Below are 15,577 nucleotides of genomic sequence, written 5' to 3' on the forward strand. Positions count from 1 at the left end.
ACATGATGTCTTTGGACGGTGGGAAGAAATCAGAGTACCTGGAGGAAACCCCACGCGGACATGGGAAGAACATGCAAACTCCACAAAGAAAGACCCCAGGCCCGGAACTCAAGCCCACTAACTTATGTTGCCTGTGGAGATGTTCTGCTATGTTTGTTGTGTTGCCGATGGAGATTTTCTGCCATATATCATGTGTTGACTGTAGAATTTGCTGCACTCCTTGGGGAAAATTTCCTTGGTAGCGGTAATGTGTCCAGGTGACTACTAAAAAACCTTCAAACTCAGTGACTTGAACCTCGTCTGGAACACTAGGGAACGGTAAAATTGAGGAGAGGCCTACCGATCCACCAGTCCTTATTCTATCACTGAAAACGTCTGTATTGGTAATCAAGGAAAATCCCTGGAGTGATCCCGCAACCGTTATTCCAGGTCATTTTGGTTGACCCTGATTTTGTATTCTTTAGGAAAAAAAAGATTCAAAGTGAAACCAGAAGGTCTACACAATACTAAGCCAATCTTAATAGGACATGAAGCAATACACAAAATATGGAAAATGAGGTTCATTGTGCCATATATTGTATTTATTGCTCCCTGGTGGCCTGGGAATTGCCTGAAGATATCATGGGCTCACCTGGAGCTTTAAAAGTTTAGTCTGAACAAATTTATATATTTAATTGACTGCCTGAAAAGTACCCAAATCAATCGAAGTCAATACGTTAGATGCATTTGTCCTGCTCTATGCCCTCAGTTTTTCATAATGCAGACTCCCATTAGAAGCTACATATTTGATGAATGAGTACCCTGGTTAATAAACTTTGTTTTTCACTGCTGTTTTTATTCTCTGTGTATAAGCATTAAAGCACTAAGGGCGAACTTGCAGTCAAGATTTTAGATGCCTCACTGTGTCTTGCACTTCCCTGTCTTTACAGAGTACATGGTGAGTGTGGAGGTGTGTCAGGGGCCTCTGTGCTCCCAAAAGTACTGTGAGGAAATGTATCTCCTATTTAAATGAAATGCCTGTCATGATTGTTGGCCAGCTGCCCTGGTCAATTTCTTTTTTTCCCTCTCCCCCGTCTCTCTCCCCATCTCTCATCCTCTGGACCAACTTCCAATTCTTAATCAGCTTAATCACATTCTCCATTTCTTTTCCACAACACATAGGTTGCTCAGGCACCAGACCGGATCTGTAAGGGCTATTGGTCAAGGGGAAGGTGCTGCGTTAGAAATTCTTAGCTCAATTATGTGAAAAAAATCATTCAACAAATGTGGAGCTCTGCAGCATGTTTGAAAGGAGGGATGCCTTAGAGAAACTGGCCCTGATAGAAATTGGCTGAAAGTTATGACACACCTTGGCAGGGTCGTTGCGTATGCGTAATTAAAAGTGTGATTTTTTTATTTTATTTTTTTTGGTTTAGCCATACCCTGAGACAACTGTCTGAGACAAAGAATTTGGATGGAAGATCCCTTAGGAAATCTGCTGTCCTTGTCTAAACTTTGTAACCACTAATGTTAGTGTTGACTGGAGCCTCGTTTTCTAATAGCCAGTACTTGATGACACTGGGCTGATTCTAGTTTTGGTGAGCATAAACTTTACTAAGGAGGATTGGCCGGCTGTACCCTCAGCAGGCTGATGCAGAACGGCACCGTCATTTTCAGGATTGTGCAAAAACCACAACATATTGTCCAGAACCTGATGCCATCCTGCCAAGACGTTGAAAAAATGACTCTCTGTGACCGGAGAGAAAGCAAATGTACACTTATTCATCTTATTCATTTTCTTAAGTAAACATATCGTCTCATAACTATTCTTGTTGTAACTCTGCACGTCTTTCGGTAATGCCGTCCACGCATCATCCGAGCAAGTTCAAGTCTATCAGGCATCAGTGGCTTGACAAGGTGTTCTGGATCAGACCAAGAGATTGGGCTGGTGTAGATTAAGTGAGGCCTGAAACTGTATCCATTCCAGCAGGTAGATATAGAAACAGGAGTGGGAGGTGAAAAAAAAATCAGCCCAAGCTGGTCCGACACCAGGTTTTCTGGGCAGTGGACATTAACCAGAGGTCTTGAGCCTCCTTGCAGGACTCAGAAACCGAAACACTATCCAGCCCCGTGATCTCCAGACCTCTCCTTCTCCTTCCATCAGCAAACCTCTCAATCTATCAGGCTTTCAATCTTTTGCACGCTCTCTTCCCGTTTCTGTGCCAGACTGAGCTTACTGCAGTGTGTCTGGACCAGTGTTTTCAAGCCGTGATGATTTTTTTCCACATCCATGGTCAGTGTTCTTCTGTCTTTGATCATGAAGACAGTGTATGTAAAATTGAGATTTCTGAGTTTTATTAGCAGAGGGTTCTTGAAAAATCTCTGAGGTGTCTCTGACCCCTAATCTTCACAATGATCCTTCACAGTGCTTGGAGATGAACATGGACAGATATTTTGTTTTTATGTCCATTCTGATTGATTTTTTTTTTTTTTTTTTTCATATCAATTCAAATCCAAGTAGTGGCTTTCTTCATATTTTTTGTCCATGTGTGTTTGTGTATATTTTAAGCACACTAGGTATTTCTGGAAGCAGATACTACTGCACTGCACCCCTATTCTAGAATGTTTTCTTTTATTATTTATTATATAGCTCAATGAAAGTGTGCATTCATTCATCTCTACACTTCCTGACCTTTAGGGAGCTTTCAAACATTTTGATCCCAACCCCAGTTTACCTTGTAGTAGCGCTACATTTCTCACCAGAGCATCAGAATCCCCATCTCTGGTTCTGCCGTGTGTCCTTGAGCGGCGCTCCAGTTTGAGCTAAGCCGCCTTTGGCTGTAGTACACTGCCTTTCACTGTTTTAAATTCCACCCGGCCACTTCTGCTGTTTGCCAGGAACGCTGCTGCCTCACCAAGAGGACAGAGAACGTGCTATACAAAAATCAGGGTAATGACTTTAAAATACATCACTGCGTCATGGATGGGTATTTGGAAAGTGTCCTGAACTGTAAATAAAAGCATTTCAATCTCGCATTTGCTCACGAAGCAGAAGAAGAAGGAGAAATTCCACAGTAACTAAGTAAGCTGAGGTGGTGGAGCAGCAACTACCTAAGCAGATGTCACTAGGACTGTGGTATGTTGGAGAAGTGGAGACACTGGCAACCTCTCATTTATTTCATCTGTTTTCTTACAAAGATGATCATGACAGATGAAGTAACCAGAGCTGCCTGCCTATCCTTTTAGGGTCTTCTACTGTAGACGAATAGATGGACAAGGGGACTTGGAGCACAGGGTGGAGTTGTTGGGCCTTCATGAACGCAAGAGAGCATCTGTTCAAATATAATGTGGCTATGTGAAATTAAACAGATGAGGATGAAAATTTCCAGCAATTGGTCCAGAGTGGCAGTATTACATTTAATACCCTAAAACATGAAAGATAGTGACAATAATTTAACTGAAAGTTGCCTTATACTCATGGCTCATTTGTGCCACTGAAGCTGTTCCAGTTTTTTTCTTAACCTTATCACTGCTCTTGGGCAAGTTGCTGTACATTTCCAAGTTGCTGCGAACCATTATTCTTATAACCACAACCAACTGTCTTGTTTTGGGGTCCTCAAGTCACAGCTTTTTTGCGCTCTACAGCTGAGCTGAGCAACCTCCCTCAGGCCTTCAGCAGATTGCCTCCACAATGCGCTTAATTCACCGTGTTTTATAGCCGAGTAATGTCAGCTTTACACAAGGATTTGAACCTCTAAGCTGACCTTGAAACAGGGCTGCTCTGTTGGCTGAGACACTCTCCTAACAGGCGGTGATTTATTACTGGAGTGTGCATGGATAAGTCAAGCAAAAATGATAACCTGCTTCAGGCCAGTAGCTGAACTAGAATTTTGTTGGGGAGAAAGAGGTATATGCGTGACGTTTAACGTATAGTGCTGTTTCATTTTTCAAACCAAAACGTTGTAAATGTGCCTTTGAAGTGCTCACATTAGCTTATTTGTTTTGTTTAGTGAATGACATCATGTTTTGAGTTTCAGCACTCAGTTTTCTCTGGTTGTTATCAAAGACAGATGACAGTTTGAAAAGACTGAAATGAACTCATCCAAACATGTTGTATTTCTTTTCTGCTAATCAGAGCTTTTCCAAACTTTTAGCCAGCAGCCAAACATACCACAAACATTTCCATAGGGACAGATCCTGTTGTGTGATTGTGTAATCTCACAACATTCACCTCACTCAATTCAGTATTATCACAGTATCCCCAGTGCTGCTACTGCAGAGTGCTGTTGAGATAAACATCTTTTGCAAAGTGAGAAGGAAAAAGTGTGTTTAACAGCCTTAAAACAGATGTTTTAATTGTACACAGCATCTGTAGCTGCTCACAGTGTGACAGCAAACAGTCTGCTTTTCTTTTCACTTTGTGTCCTCCCAAAGGATTTTCTGTGGCAAACTGTCACTGCTCCATCTGTGTGTGTACATATGTGCATAAGCTCCCACATGTGTGGATTTGGCCCCACAAACACTGAGCTGGCCCAAGGGCCTCTGTCACTCTCTCACCAGCCAGAGGGCCTTCTGTTCCTCCATTGTGCTGGAATGCTGTCAGGGCCATCCATCTGAATCTCTAGGCCCCGAGCCCAGCTATCCATCAGACCCGTGGCCCTGTTCCCCTTTACCATGCTGGGCTGAGGAGAGACTCAGGAGAGGCTGTTTAGAGGATGGCTGTCCCTGTTTGTTTTCTGATAGAGCCTGACAGCAGCCTGTAGGCCACATTCCTTCACAATTGCTTTTAAATCACATATGTGATAGCTGTAGTTTTTTTTATGTCTTTTTGCGTAGGCTGCAGCACTAGTATGTGGCTGTGTTTCACCCTGTGTGCATAAGCACAGGCACGTGGTTGTGTGTATACATTATTCCATCGCTGTTTTACGTATCAGTCTTTGAATGATGAAGTGCTCTCCTGTGTATAAATCAGTAAACGTTAATGCACGAGTCAAGGCAACTTTCCATTTTAGTCACTCTCCAGAGATATAGTTTTGTCTCTCCACATTGTGCAGTTATACTGCTGAAGCTGATAAGAAAATGTTTAACCAATTTAACCAGACTGTTGAAATGATTTGGAGTCCTTGTCGGACCACTGGGGAGTATCGAATGCATAGTGGAAAACTGGATTGTTTGTACAGCGGCTAAGCTAGCTGAAATACTTAGAATACTCTGTTGTGCTGAGTAGAGGGACTTTTTGTATGTGCGTGCTGCTGGTTCATTCTGATCTAGTGTGAGTTTAAAGTGGTGTGGATAGATGGAGGTTGTACATGTTTTCATACATGCATGCTTATTGCTATGCACATGAGTTTCTCATGTGCACTCCCTTGCTCACGCATGTATGTGCATTTGCTCAGACAGGATTTGCTGTGGCATTTGCAGCCCAGTGTTGACGTCCATCATCTCCTTCTCTGTTCCTTTCTGATGGACACAATCTCTCCTTTCAGATCCACGAACGGCTGCAGCACTATGAGGAGAGCAAACCAGTCCCTTTCCTGGACAGCGTAGCAGTTCTGGCTGAAGAAGTAAGGTCTTCTTTTCTTTTCTTTTTTTTTCCTTTGCATCTTTTTTTTTTTCTCAGAGGTGGTTTTTATTTCTTTGATTTGAAACTTTTGCAGGAAAACAAATCATGGAAAAAAACAAAAAGATCGAATAAGGTGTTGGGCCATGTGTCACCAGTGTCAACCTCCAGGGCAGAAAAATAAAGCAACCGCTGAGGTGCCTTTAATGGCCAGTAGCTCCAAAAGAGAGCTGCTCCTTACAGACTCTTATGTTAAAATGTCTTAACTCTATAACAGAAATATACTAAATTCCCCTCCTGTTTGTTCATTTTTGATGAGCTAGGTGTCAGGTAGAGTCAAGGACTGCCAATATGGCAATGGTGGAGCAGCCCACTCCGCACTAAGCTGTAAAACCATTCTTCAGACACATTTAGGTGACATCATGGAGGCTATGTCCATCTTTATTTATAGCTTATGCTCCAAACCAGCTTCAAGTCTAAACTGAGAGTTGAAGGACCATGATTTATGGAATGAACAGAATTTTTCCAGAAGATATTTCTTTCTTCGTCTTCTTTTTTTTTTTTTTAATTTCTTGTTTTGATTATGATTCTGCAGAGCACTGCCCAACATGATGGTTAAAAACCTACAGACTACCATGGCTACTGATTCATCCCACTGTGGGGATTAGAGTGGAACTGATCATAGTGGAAGCAAAGAAGGGTGTATGTGGAAGTTATTCCATCTGTCTGAAACTAATTATGACACAGACTTTGGGGGGAAAAATTACCTTACTGCACTGTTTGTGTATGACCTCCACAATCTGGATGTGAAAGTGCTGTCTTGCAGCTAATTAAGCTCAGCAGGAATTATTTGCGAGTTAAAGATTCAGATCATCAAATTCCACGAGTCCTTACTTTTTAATAAGCAAAACAGCATTTAATAGAAAACTGGAAAATTTTCAGCCAGGAAATGTAATAAGACAGTAAGAGATATGTATGGTGGCAGCTTGCCATAAGCCTTGTGTAACAAGATCATTTGGTCAATAGCAGACCCTTGATGGTCGATTGTAGGCAAGCTCATAATGCGTTTGAAACATGAGGATTTAATAATAGAGATTAAACTGAGTAAAATTGATTTCATTGAGCAGAGGCTTGTGGATTTTTTACTCTCTGTTTTTCCCCAAATACTACTTTGTTGTTGGTTCAGCTAATAAGGGAACAGGGAAGATGCCAAGACATTTTCTAAAGTATGGATAAGAAGGTGTTGAGATGAATAAGTTGCCACAGAAATGGAAGCTTGTCTGTTTCCATCCATAACCTCAGATTTGTCTCTAAATGTCTGCTTGGGCTGGGGTAGAGTGTGTTCTCTCATCCTACACTAGAGATTGTTCTGATCTTATGTTCCTCCATTAATTTAACAATTAGGGGTTAGGGTTAGTCTCTTGCCTACACTCACATTATGTCTTCTCTCTCTTGCATGCTTGTCGAACCAAGCAGGGGTGATTATCTTATATTGAACTCCACCAAGACATAGTTTATGTAGCTTGATAGTTTGTCTTGCAACAGAAGTTGTGCAAATTGCAGAAACTTCAGATCACAAATGCCAAGTGACTCTGTATTGCATGGCTGTAGGAGATACAATAACTTGGAGCCACATGTGCATAATCTCGACACACATCCCAGTAACGTTCAGTAGTGTTAATAGTGTTTATCCTCTTTCACCTCTTACCCTTCGAGTGAACTCTGCTGCTCTGTCCCCTTCTCAGTTTGGTCTGTTACAATAACATAACACTGTCTCTACCCCACACCCACCGCCTACCCTGCCACATGTTCTCTGCCCAAACATCCACCATGAAATCAAAAACCCATCTCTGTAGAGACTAACTGATCATTTTCCCAGGGCAGAGACTGGATAAAAGGGCCACTCATTCAGGCTGAAGTTGAAGATGGATGGTTGTGCTCTGATGGACGGCAGTGGTGAACAGACTGCAGACGATTGAGATCTGTCTTTATAAAGAAATGTTGACGATGCATGAAATATCCAGATTTAAAGACAGGAAGTATCTAGTTGCATCACATGGAGCACCCCTCCTTCACTTTGTATTCCTGCCCAAAACAAGTCTTCACACAGACATTAAAAAGGACCGACAGGACCACTGATGATGGTTTTCTTCCACTGGCCCAGCCACTCTCCTCAAGCTGTGAAAGATATTTAGTCTCATTTATAACATAAATGACCGGTATCCGGACATTAGTTACAGTATTGTTCGTCTGCAATATTTATCGAAAGTCGCATGTACACATTACCCTGAGACTCCCCGCTCACATCCACATGTTTGGACATATGCACCTGTGTAAACCCAAGAACCAGCCTGGCATAGTGACTGGAGCAGAGGAAAAGTCCTCTTGCTGGTGTGTGGTTTTGTTTGAAATTTCCAGCTCTGTTTATTGTAATCAAAGTGCCTCCGACTATTCCACCCCTTCTAAAGAGCCCACAGCCATACATCATCTTAATTAGTACTGAGTCAAGGGAAAGACAGGAGAAACAGGGGCTGAAGGCCTTACAGTCAATCGGGGTAAAGCCATGGAGGGGAGAGTCCAGCATGTCCTGAGACTGTCACGAATGACAGACTGTCTTGTGGTTTACAGTGGTTTTCCTGACCTTGTAGGCCACAAGTTTAAGTGCAGTCGCCAGAACGTTCCATCCTGGAAGGTCCACATATACCGACAAAGAGGATAGCAGAGGAATCCCAAGCCACCCAGGATGTTAAACCAAACCAGGAGGGCCAAGCCAGAATCTTTAAGGACAATATTCTCAAAAATATATTTCAATGTTCTTCCTCTGTCAGTTTGTTAGACTGTGCTGTTAGTCCTGAAAGATTAAATTCAAACAGACAAGAAAGAGAAATAGAAGCTGACTATCATATATGCTCACTTAAGTCCACAGGCTGTTGAATAGACCCCCAACAATCAACCTCCATTAAATGCACCCCCTCACCTCACACAGATTTTATTTCTCCATCTTTTTGTCAAATTACAGACTTTCAAATTTATGCTTCCAGGTAAATGCCCCGCAAAGCGTCTCCCTGGGATTATCAAGTATCGGGATAAAGCCTGGAGATGGTATATCAAAGCGTCTCACAGCACACCGCAGACCTGAGTCCCCCCCTCCTTGGCTACTCAAAAAGAAAACTCCCGACCCTGAGCATTGCGATGTATTTTTAAAGGAGATTGTTTTTCATCCATGTCACTGCTCCAAATGAGCGCTATTGAAGTGGTGGCTGAGGGCTGAAATATAGCAGGAGAGATCTACAGTTAGATGAAATTCTTTTTGGGCTTGGGTTTCGGGTAATGGCGACTTAATTTATTGCTTAACATAAAATGACACTTCAACCCCTGTCTGCCCCCCAGCTGCACTGTCTAGCAAACACAGCAGGTGACTGCCACTGCTCAAGCAACTGAGCACAGCCAACATCACCAGAAACACGATCGATTCTGGGCCCAGGGAATAAGTACTGTATTACATACATATTAAGACATGTCACTGGATGACTGTACACACATTTATGGGTACACATATGTATTAGCATATATGTGCTAACCGTCTCCTTATAGTGCTCATTAGGGCTGAAATAGAAGCACTCTTGCCTCATTGTGGAATGTAAAACACCACATTACATTAATCAAAAGGGGCGAATTAAGCGCACACATATGCCAGCTCCGTGGAAGTTCCAGGCTGCCGATCTGATCTGTCTCTGTCTATCCCAAATCAACATTAAGCTGAACACCAACTTCTTGTTCCATATCAGTGTCCATCACTTGAGCTAAGGACTCCTTGTCCCAGTGCCTCATTTATGTCCCTCTCCCCTCTGAACACCCTGTCTCTCCTCTTGCCAGCTTTCCAATATCTATTTACCCAACGACCTGCTGTTACATGGAACGACCACTGGATGCCATCAGAGAGCACAGGTCTGCAGTCCTCAGTTTAACCAAGTACATGGAATGAGACACAGAGAGCTTCAGGACTTCATAAAGAATCAAAGTTCAGTCCAGTTTTCTGAAATGGGCCGTTTCACAACCTAGCTCATAAGGCCATGACAAATCAGAAGACACACCAGCAGCAAAAAATAAAACTGAGAGTAATGGTAGGCCTGTAGCACACAGAACAATAGTCTGTATGAATATCACTACGATCCAGAGTGTACTGTGTCAATGCGTCAGAATACTTCAGATTGTTTCAATTAAAAAAAGAGCTATGCACAGGTAGGAGGAGGACTGGAGGAGATCAAGGGGGCTGTCAACACTAGGAATCACACTTGGTACAGTTGACCCAGGCATCCGAGGAAGGAAAATGAGCCACAATATTTAACAAAACAGATGAAATGCTGTTAATCAGAGGATCTATGATAGGATGGTGCTGTTCAGCGCAAAGTAAAATCTCCATCCAAAGCACATGGAAGAAACAATGTGGTGGAAGGAGAAGATTCAGCATTCGAGTAAGACATGATAACTGGGAGAGCTGACGTAATGAGGATACACTGGCGGGGGGCACCAAGTTGCACTAATGCCAACACCCTGCATCCAAGGGAGATGAAACAAGTAGCAATCAAAGCAAAGTCAAGACAAGAGGCAGAGGGCTGTGGCACCTTTTGTAATCCTTACCCAGTTGAAAATGGGATTTACTTCCTGCAGGCCTCACACATACCAAGCAATACTTGTAAACATATAACCTTTGAATTTATACGGCTCAAGCTTTAAATAGTTGTACCTGCAAGTCATTATACTACTATTGCATCTTAAACCTTCCACTGATATGGTTTATGTATTTCATGAACCTACCCATTAAAAGCATATTTTGGCATTAAGTCACTTTTAGAAACAACTTTGTCTCTTTAAATTTGATTACCTGGTTGAGAAAAATTCATGTATTCATTAGTTCCCCACTTTTTTCTAAGAAAGTGAGTGCCAGAATTTAGACCGTAAGACGTTAAAACTTTTATTGAAAACCTATAAAATATTATAATAGGGAAACATCTTTGTCCATAACTGTGTAAAATTGAGTCAAAATGCTGGAAGAATGAATTCCTGGGATCCTTACTGTAGTCAGCTGCTTTATTATTGATCAGAGGCAACAAATCAAGCCAAAGTACGTTTTATCCATCATGGATCAAATGGATGACGCGGACTGGCTTAGAGTGGATATAGCAAATAAAAGGTGAACATGTTTTAATGGTTTAAATAAAAGCTATTAAAAAAAGGTCAGCTTGATGAATTGGCAGAATATATATAAGAAGTGAGCCCTCAGCCGTTCAGGGTCAGTGCAGAGCTATAAACTGACATGCTGGGATCAAACATATCTAAACACCCTAGCGCCTGCCATGACATTTAACAAATGAAACGCACACCGTCTCAGAGGAGACCAGTATCTTTTTTTGCCCCCTCTTTCACTTTTCTGCGATGGAAAATGTGATTCGAACAGGGAAGCATGAAGGTAGAGCGTGGCGTGTGTAGTCAGATATGTGCCATCTGTAAGTTATGGGACAAGGTGCTTTTATAGGACAATATGAGGGAGTGGAAATGTACCATTCATCCTTCTCTGCCTCCCTCCCTCACTGTAAATAGCTGGAAGATGATGATGGACGATGCTGAATCAGAGCAAGTGGTGTTTCCTCACAAAAGACCCAGATCGTGACTGGCCTCCTCCTCCCTTCTTCCCTTTTGTTTTCATTTTTATCTCGTCTTTCCTTTTGACATGTGCCCCCCCCCCCCCCCCCCCCGTTTCTCTCTGCGTCACTTACTCTGACCTTGCTCTTTCAGATTTTTTGTGTGTATTTGACAAAGTGAATTCAGGCTTTGGCGAAGTTCAGGTTGACTGCCCTTGACCACTGTGACTATACATTAGTTGCGCTCCCTCAAGGGAGAAGGGAGGGGCCCAAATAATACCCCCATCCGACATAAACAGATATTCCAGTCTTCAGGTAGTGACATAGTGTCCTCCCTAACCCAAGTCTGATCCCCAGCCCCCTGAATTTACCACTGCTTCACCTCTGTTGCCTTCTTCCCACACCGCAGGGCTCATTACTCAAAAAAAAAAAAAAAAAAGTTTTTCCAACCTCTGTCCTCATCTACCTCAACGTTATATTTGGAGGAGTATGCAACATTTCCCTGTGCAACTTATCTGTTATGTGATGACAACACGGGCACCGAAATTATCCATGCATCTTCTTTGATGCAGTATATTTTGTCTTTTTCTTCAGCTGCATAATGTGTTTTTTTTTTTTTTATGTATTAATGATAACTAATTTATTCTATTCATTGAGCTTGGAAATATTGTCCAGTTACCAACTTACAGAGAGACTTGTAGCTATAGCAAAGATAGCTGAATGGAATTTGTCAGGTTTTTGTTTGTTTGTTTGCCTTTTTTTTTTTTTTTTTTTTTTGGAGGGGGGATAAAAGGATAAAACATTTCAATTAGCTTGTTGACAAACAGGCCAAAACACGATCTTGAAATTACAGTGATAGCTGTGATGGTTTGCCTCAAAAGGGCCTGAACTGACGACCAGTGTGGTTGCAGATTTACTCCCTGACTGCTCATTTCAGTCCCATATCTCAGTGTGCTGCAATTTATGCTACTTGCAGCTGAAGTTAAGGCAACGTGCTAAAGTACAGTATGACCATCTGTACACATGTGATCATACAGCACACACAAGAGAAGAAACATGACCTTCCACAGTCTGTGAGTCCCACCTCTTCATGTAGTTGACATTAGTTCCCGATCTTACATGAGTACAAGCAGATCTTTGTGTGCGACAGCCCCTCTACTCACTCATTCCATATGCAGCCGCATCCAACAGGATCATCCATAAATCAGAACACAGACAGAGGAGCGTGGCTTGGGCTTTAGAGGCACTTGTGTCACAGCTACCAGAAATATAGCAGTTCGGAGATGCTCTCATAGCTCAAAATTTCTCCAAGAGGAGTTGATAACTTCTCTGCATCCCAAGAGCCAAACCGAAAAATTATCCTTACAAATACTGTATCAGAAGAAAGGTGGCAGTAATTGTGATACCTGGGCTATAAGGTACGACCTTGCCTCCAGCAAAGATATATCCGTTTTAGCACAGCAAGTACACACTAGGCAAAAAAAAAAAAAAATTACACACTTAAAAAAAAAAAAAAAGAGAAAAGACCACATTTGGATGAGTACACCTCTGAGTAATCAGATGTCAAATGTATCCTCGTGGCGATTCGGGTGTATTCAAACATGAACTTGAACAGGCGAACTGAAATTTGGGTTGTAAAAGTTCAACAGCAGCACTTTATCCATTCCATATTAGCAAATCTAGGCCTTTAACACTCACATGCTGTTGTTGTGCCGAGCAATTTCCAGGTGTGAAGGTGTGTAAAGGTGGATTTATAGCTCTGCATCAGGCTTTGGGGCCAACATGTTCCATCACATTGGAGCTGCTGCAGTTACTGTGGGGAGAGAAAAACTTTGTGGCTGTGATTTTCTTCTCTTTTCCCCTTTAACTTGAGAGAAAGGACACAATATGAAGCAAAGTGGTCAAGAGCTACAGCCAAATGTCCTGTGTCCAGTTCTGGAGATTTCCCATTAAAAGGCAGTTTCTCCTCTCCACTGATGCTAAGTGTAGCTTATCTCTCTATGGGAACCTTACTCTGTAGATAACCCCCTGAATAATCTGAACTATGATTTGGTAATGTGTGAATAGAATTAAATTGGTCTAAACTGACATGTTGATGCATTTCTGTTGAGCAATCTGTCTCTCATCTTCTTTAGTTATCCAAGGACTTTGGAGGAAAACCAGCCAATGGAGAAATCAAAGAGCTTCTGATACTACTGGCCAAACCCCATATCAAGGTGTGTTTGCTACTTGTTCTTCTTTACAGTCTTCATTTTGCGTTCAGCTAAGCTTAAGGGAGAGCAAGCACATATTCTTTTAGTGAAGGAAAACAGTGTTCTGTCAGTGTCATGCTGATCTGTTTACCACAAACAGCCTGAATCAAACACAGACTTTGGCTTGTTTTCCCACTGATATCATTCCCAACAATGTGGCTCTTTCTTGTTTGTACAGCACTAGCAAGGGATGTGATTATCATCCTATACACAAAATAATACAGCTGTTCCAGAGCCTCGGTGTGCTTTTTCTTCTCCTCCTGGCTGTAGCCGCTGGCCTGATTATCCAGACGCAGACAGCAACGCAGTAAATTTACACATTATTTTCAAATGCATAACTGCAGCCATTTAACAGTCCCTCCAGGTGTTTCAGCCAGACAGAGCTGATAGAGGGAGAGCTGGATAGACTGATGTACTGTTATCATGCTTAGCTGGGCTTTGCCAGAAAATACAGCTCACTGTGAAATCCTCCCAGCCCAACACAATACATACACGCATTTGCAGTTCATCCAAATATTCAGTAACTTTAAGCTCAACTCTGTGAAGAGACATGGAGTTTACGGACACACGAGGTAGTACGTTATTAAATTTAGACTAATTTCTTCATCGATATAACTCAAAAGTAAAAAATTATAATAAAACCAGTCAATCTTCATCTCTACTCTGGTTTTATTGGGTGTTTTGTCTCTAGATTATATAAACTCAATCCATCTAACATCTGCCACCTCCATATTATCATACATGAACTGTTAACACAGGCTCAATGTTACATTTTAAAGATATTTATTATTAGTGATGTGGCATATTTTGACACCTTTTATTATGATCATTCTACTTTACCACTGCCACTTAATGCACAGTACCACATTAAAATATATTGGTGGATGCATAATCAAAATACATCCACATCCACAATTACTGCTTTGTTCTCCTGCTTAGCTACACAGGGACTTTTTGATCTCTTGTCTCTCTCAAGCCCAAAGTAAAGCGTGCCAAAAAAAAGATCTGGCGTGCTTGCCACGAGAGACACCTGTGTCAGAAATCCCATCTTTATTATTGTGATTACACTGACTGTGAAGGTATTTGGCATGACAGGGGTTGTTCAATCAAAACACACAGTTTGTGAAAGTAACCAATCAGGAAGCTCAGCAACTGAAACCCCTGAGGTGAGGAGGAGCTAAGGTAGGAGTATTGTGAGCTTTCCCGGGCCTGGGGCCTTTCTGTTTCATGTTCTCCCCATGCTTGCCTGGTTTTCCTCCGAGTACTCCAGTTTCCTCCCACCATCCAAAGACATCATGTTTGGGTTAATTTGTGACGCTAAATTGTCCGTAGGTGTGACTGTGAGTAGTTGTTGGTCTCAGTGTGTTGGCCCTGTGATGGACTGGCGACCTGTCCAGGGTGTACCCCGCACTTGCCCAATGTGAGCTGGGATTGGCTGCAGCACCCCGTAACCCGGAAATGGATAAGCGGTTGAAGATGAATGAATGAACAGTATTGTGGGCCAGCTGTATATACACAGAGACACACACACACTCACACTTCAACAGATCCAGTAGATCAGGTGACCATATCTAAATTTCTTATTTTATATGATGATAAATAGTCAAGTTGAAAAACAGAAAGTGTTCTTTCATAAAAAGTGTGAAATTGCTCCAATCCCCTCTGAGCTAAATGTGACTCATGGAATTAGATATTTTTAGATCTGCAGTATTTATATCAGATTTATATGTGGAAATAACTTTAATAAGCATCACATAATTTACAATTGAGCTTTAATCAAAACAATGATTGGAGTTTTCATTTCATTGCCATTTTTAGAGCACGTTTTCTTTCACTCCTGCAACCAAGTGGCCAACTCCATTGCTCCAAGTCTGATCTCGACTTTCCCTGACCCTATCCGACTACGCAGCCTAAGTTCATTAGTTAATTTAGATTTATTAGCTTGTATAGTAATGGGTCACCCTGTGTTTTTTTTTTTGTGTGTGTGTGTGTGTGTGTGTGCCAGCAAACAGTGACATCACTGGTAAGTGTGGTAACAGCAACGGCAAACCTGAATAGTTAAAGCAGAATGGCCAGTAAAATCATTTTGGCATGATATCAAGTTGATCTTTAAAGCCAGCCTAACTTGATGAAATTACACTCAT

General features: G+C 41.9%; 1 protein-coding gene across 1 annotated transcript in view; it reads left to right on the forward strand.

Moving 5' to 3' along the window:
* The window catches only part of mpp7a (MAGUK p55 scaffold protein 7a), a 123,794-nt gene that overhangs the window by 47,960 nt on the left and 60,257 nt on the right, over nt 1-15,577 (forward strand). The window contains exons 4-5 of the mRNA XM_029529597.1: nt 5,466-5,543; nt 13,317-13,397. Of these exons, the coding sequence (XP_029385457.1) occupies nt 5,466-5,543; nt 13,317-13,397 (159 nt within the window). The remainder of the gene's footprint in view (nt 1-5,465; nt 5,544-13,316; nt 13,398-15,577) is intronic.

Source organism: Echeneis naucrates, chromosome 20 (assembly GCF_900963305.1).
Source record: "Echeneis naucrates chromosome 20, fEcheNa1.1, whole genome shotgun sequence".
NCBI classification, from domain to species: Eukaryota; Metazoa; Chordata; class Actinopteri; order Carangiformes; family Echeneidae; genus Echeneis; species Echeneis naucrates.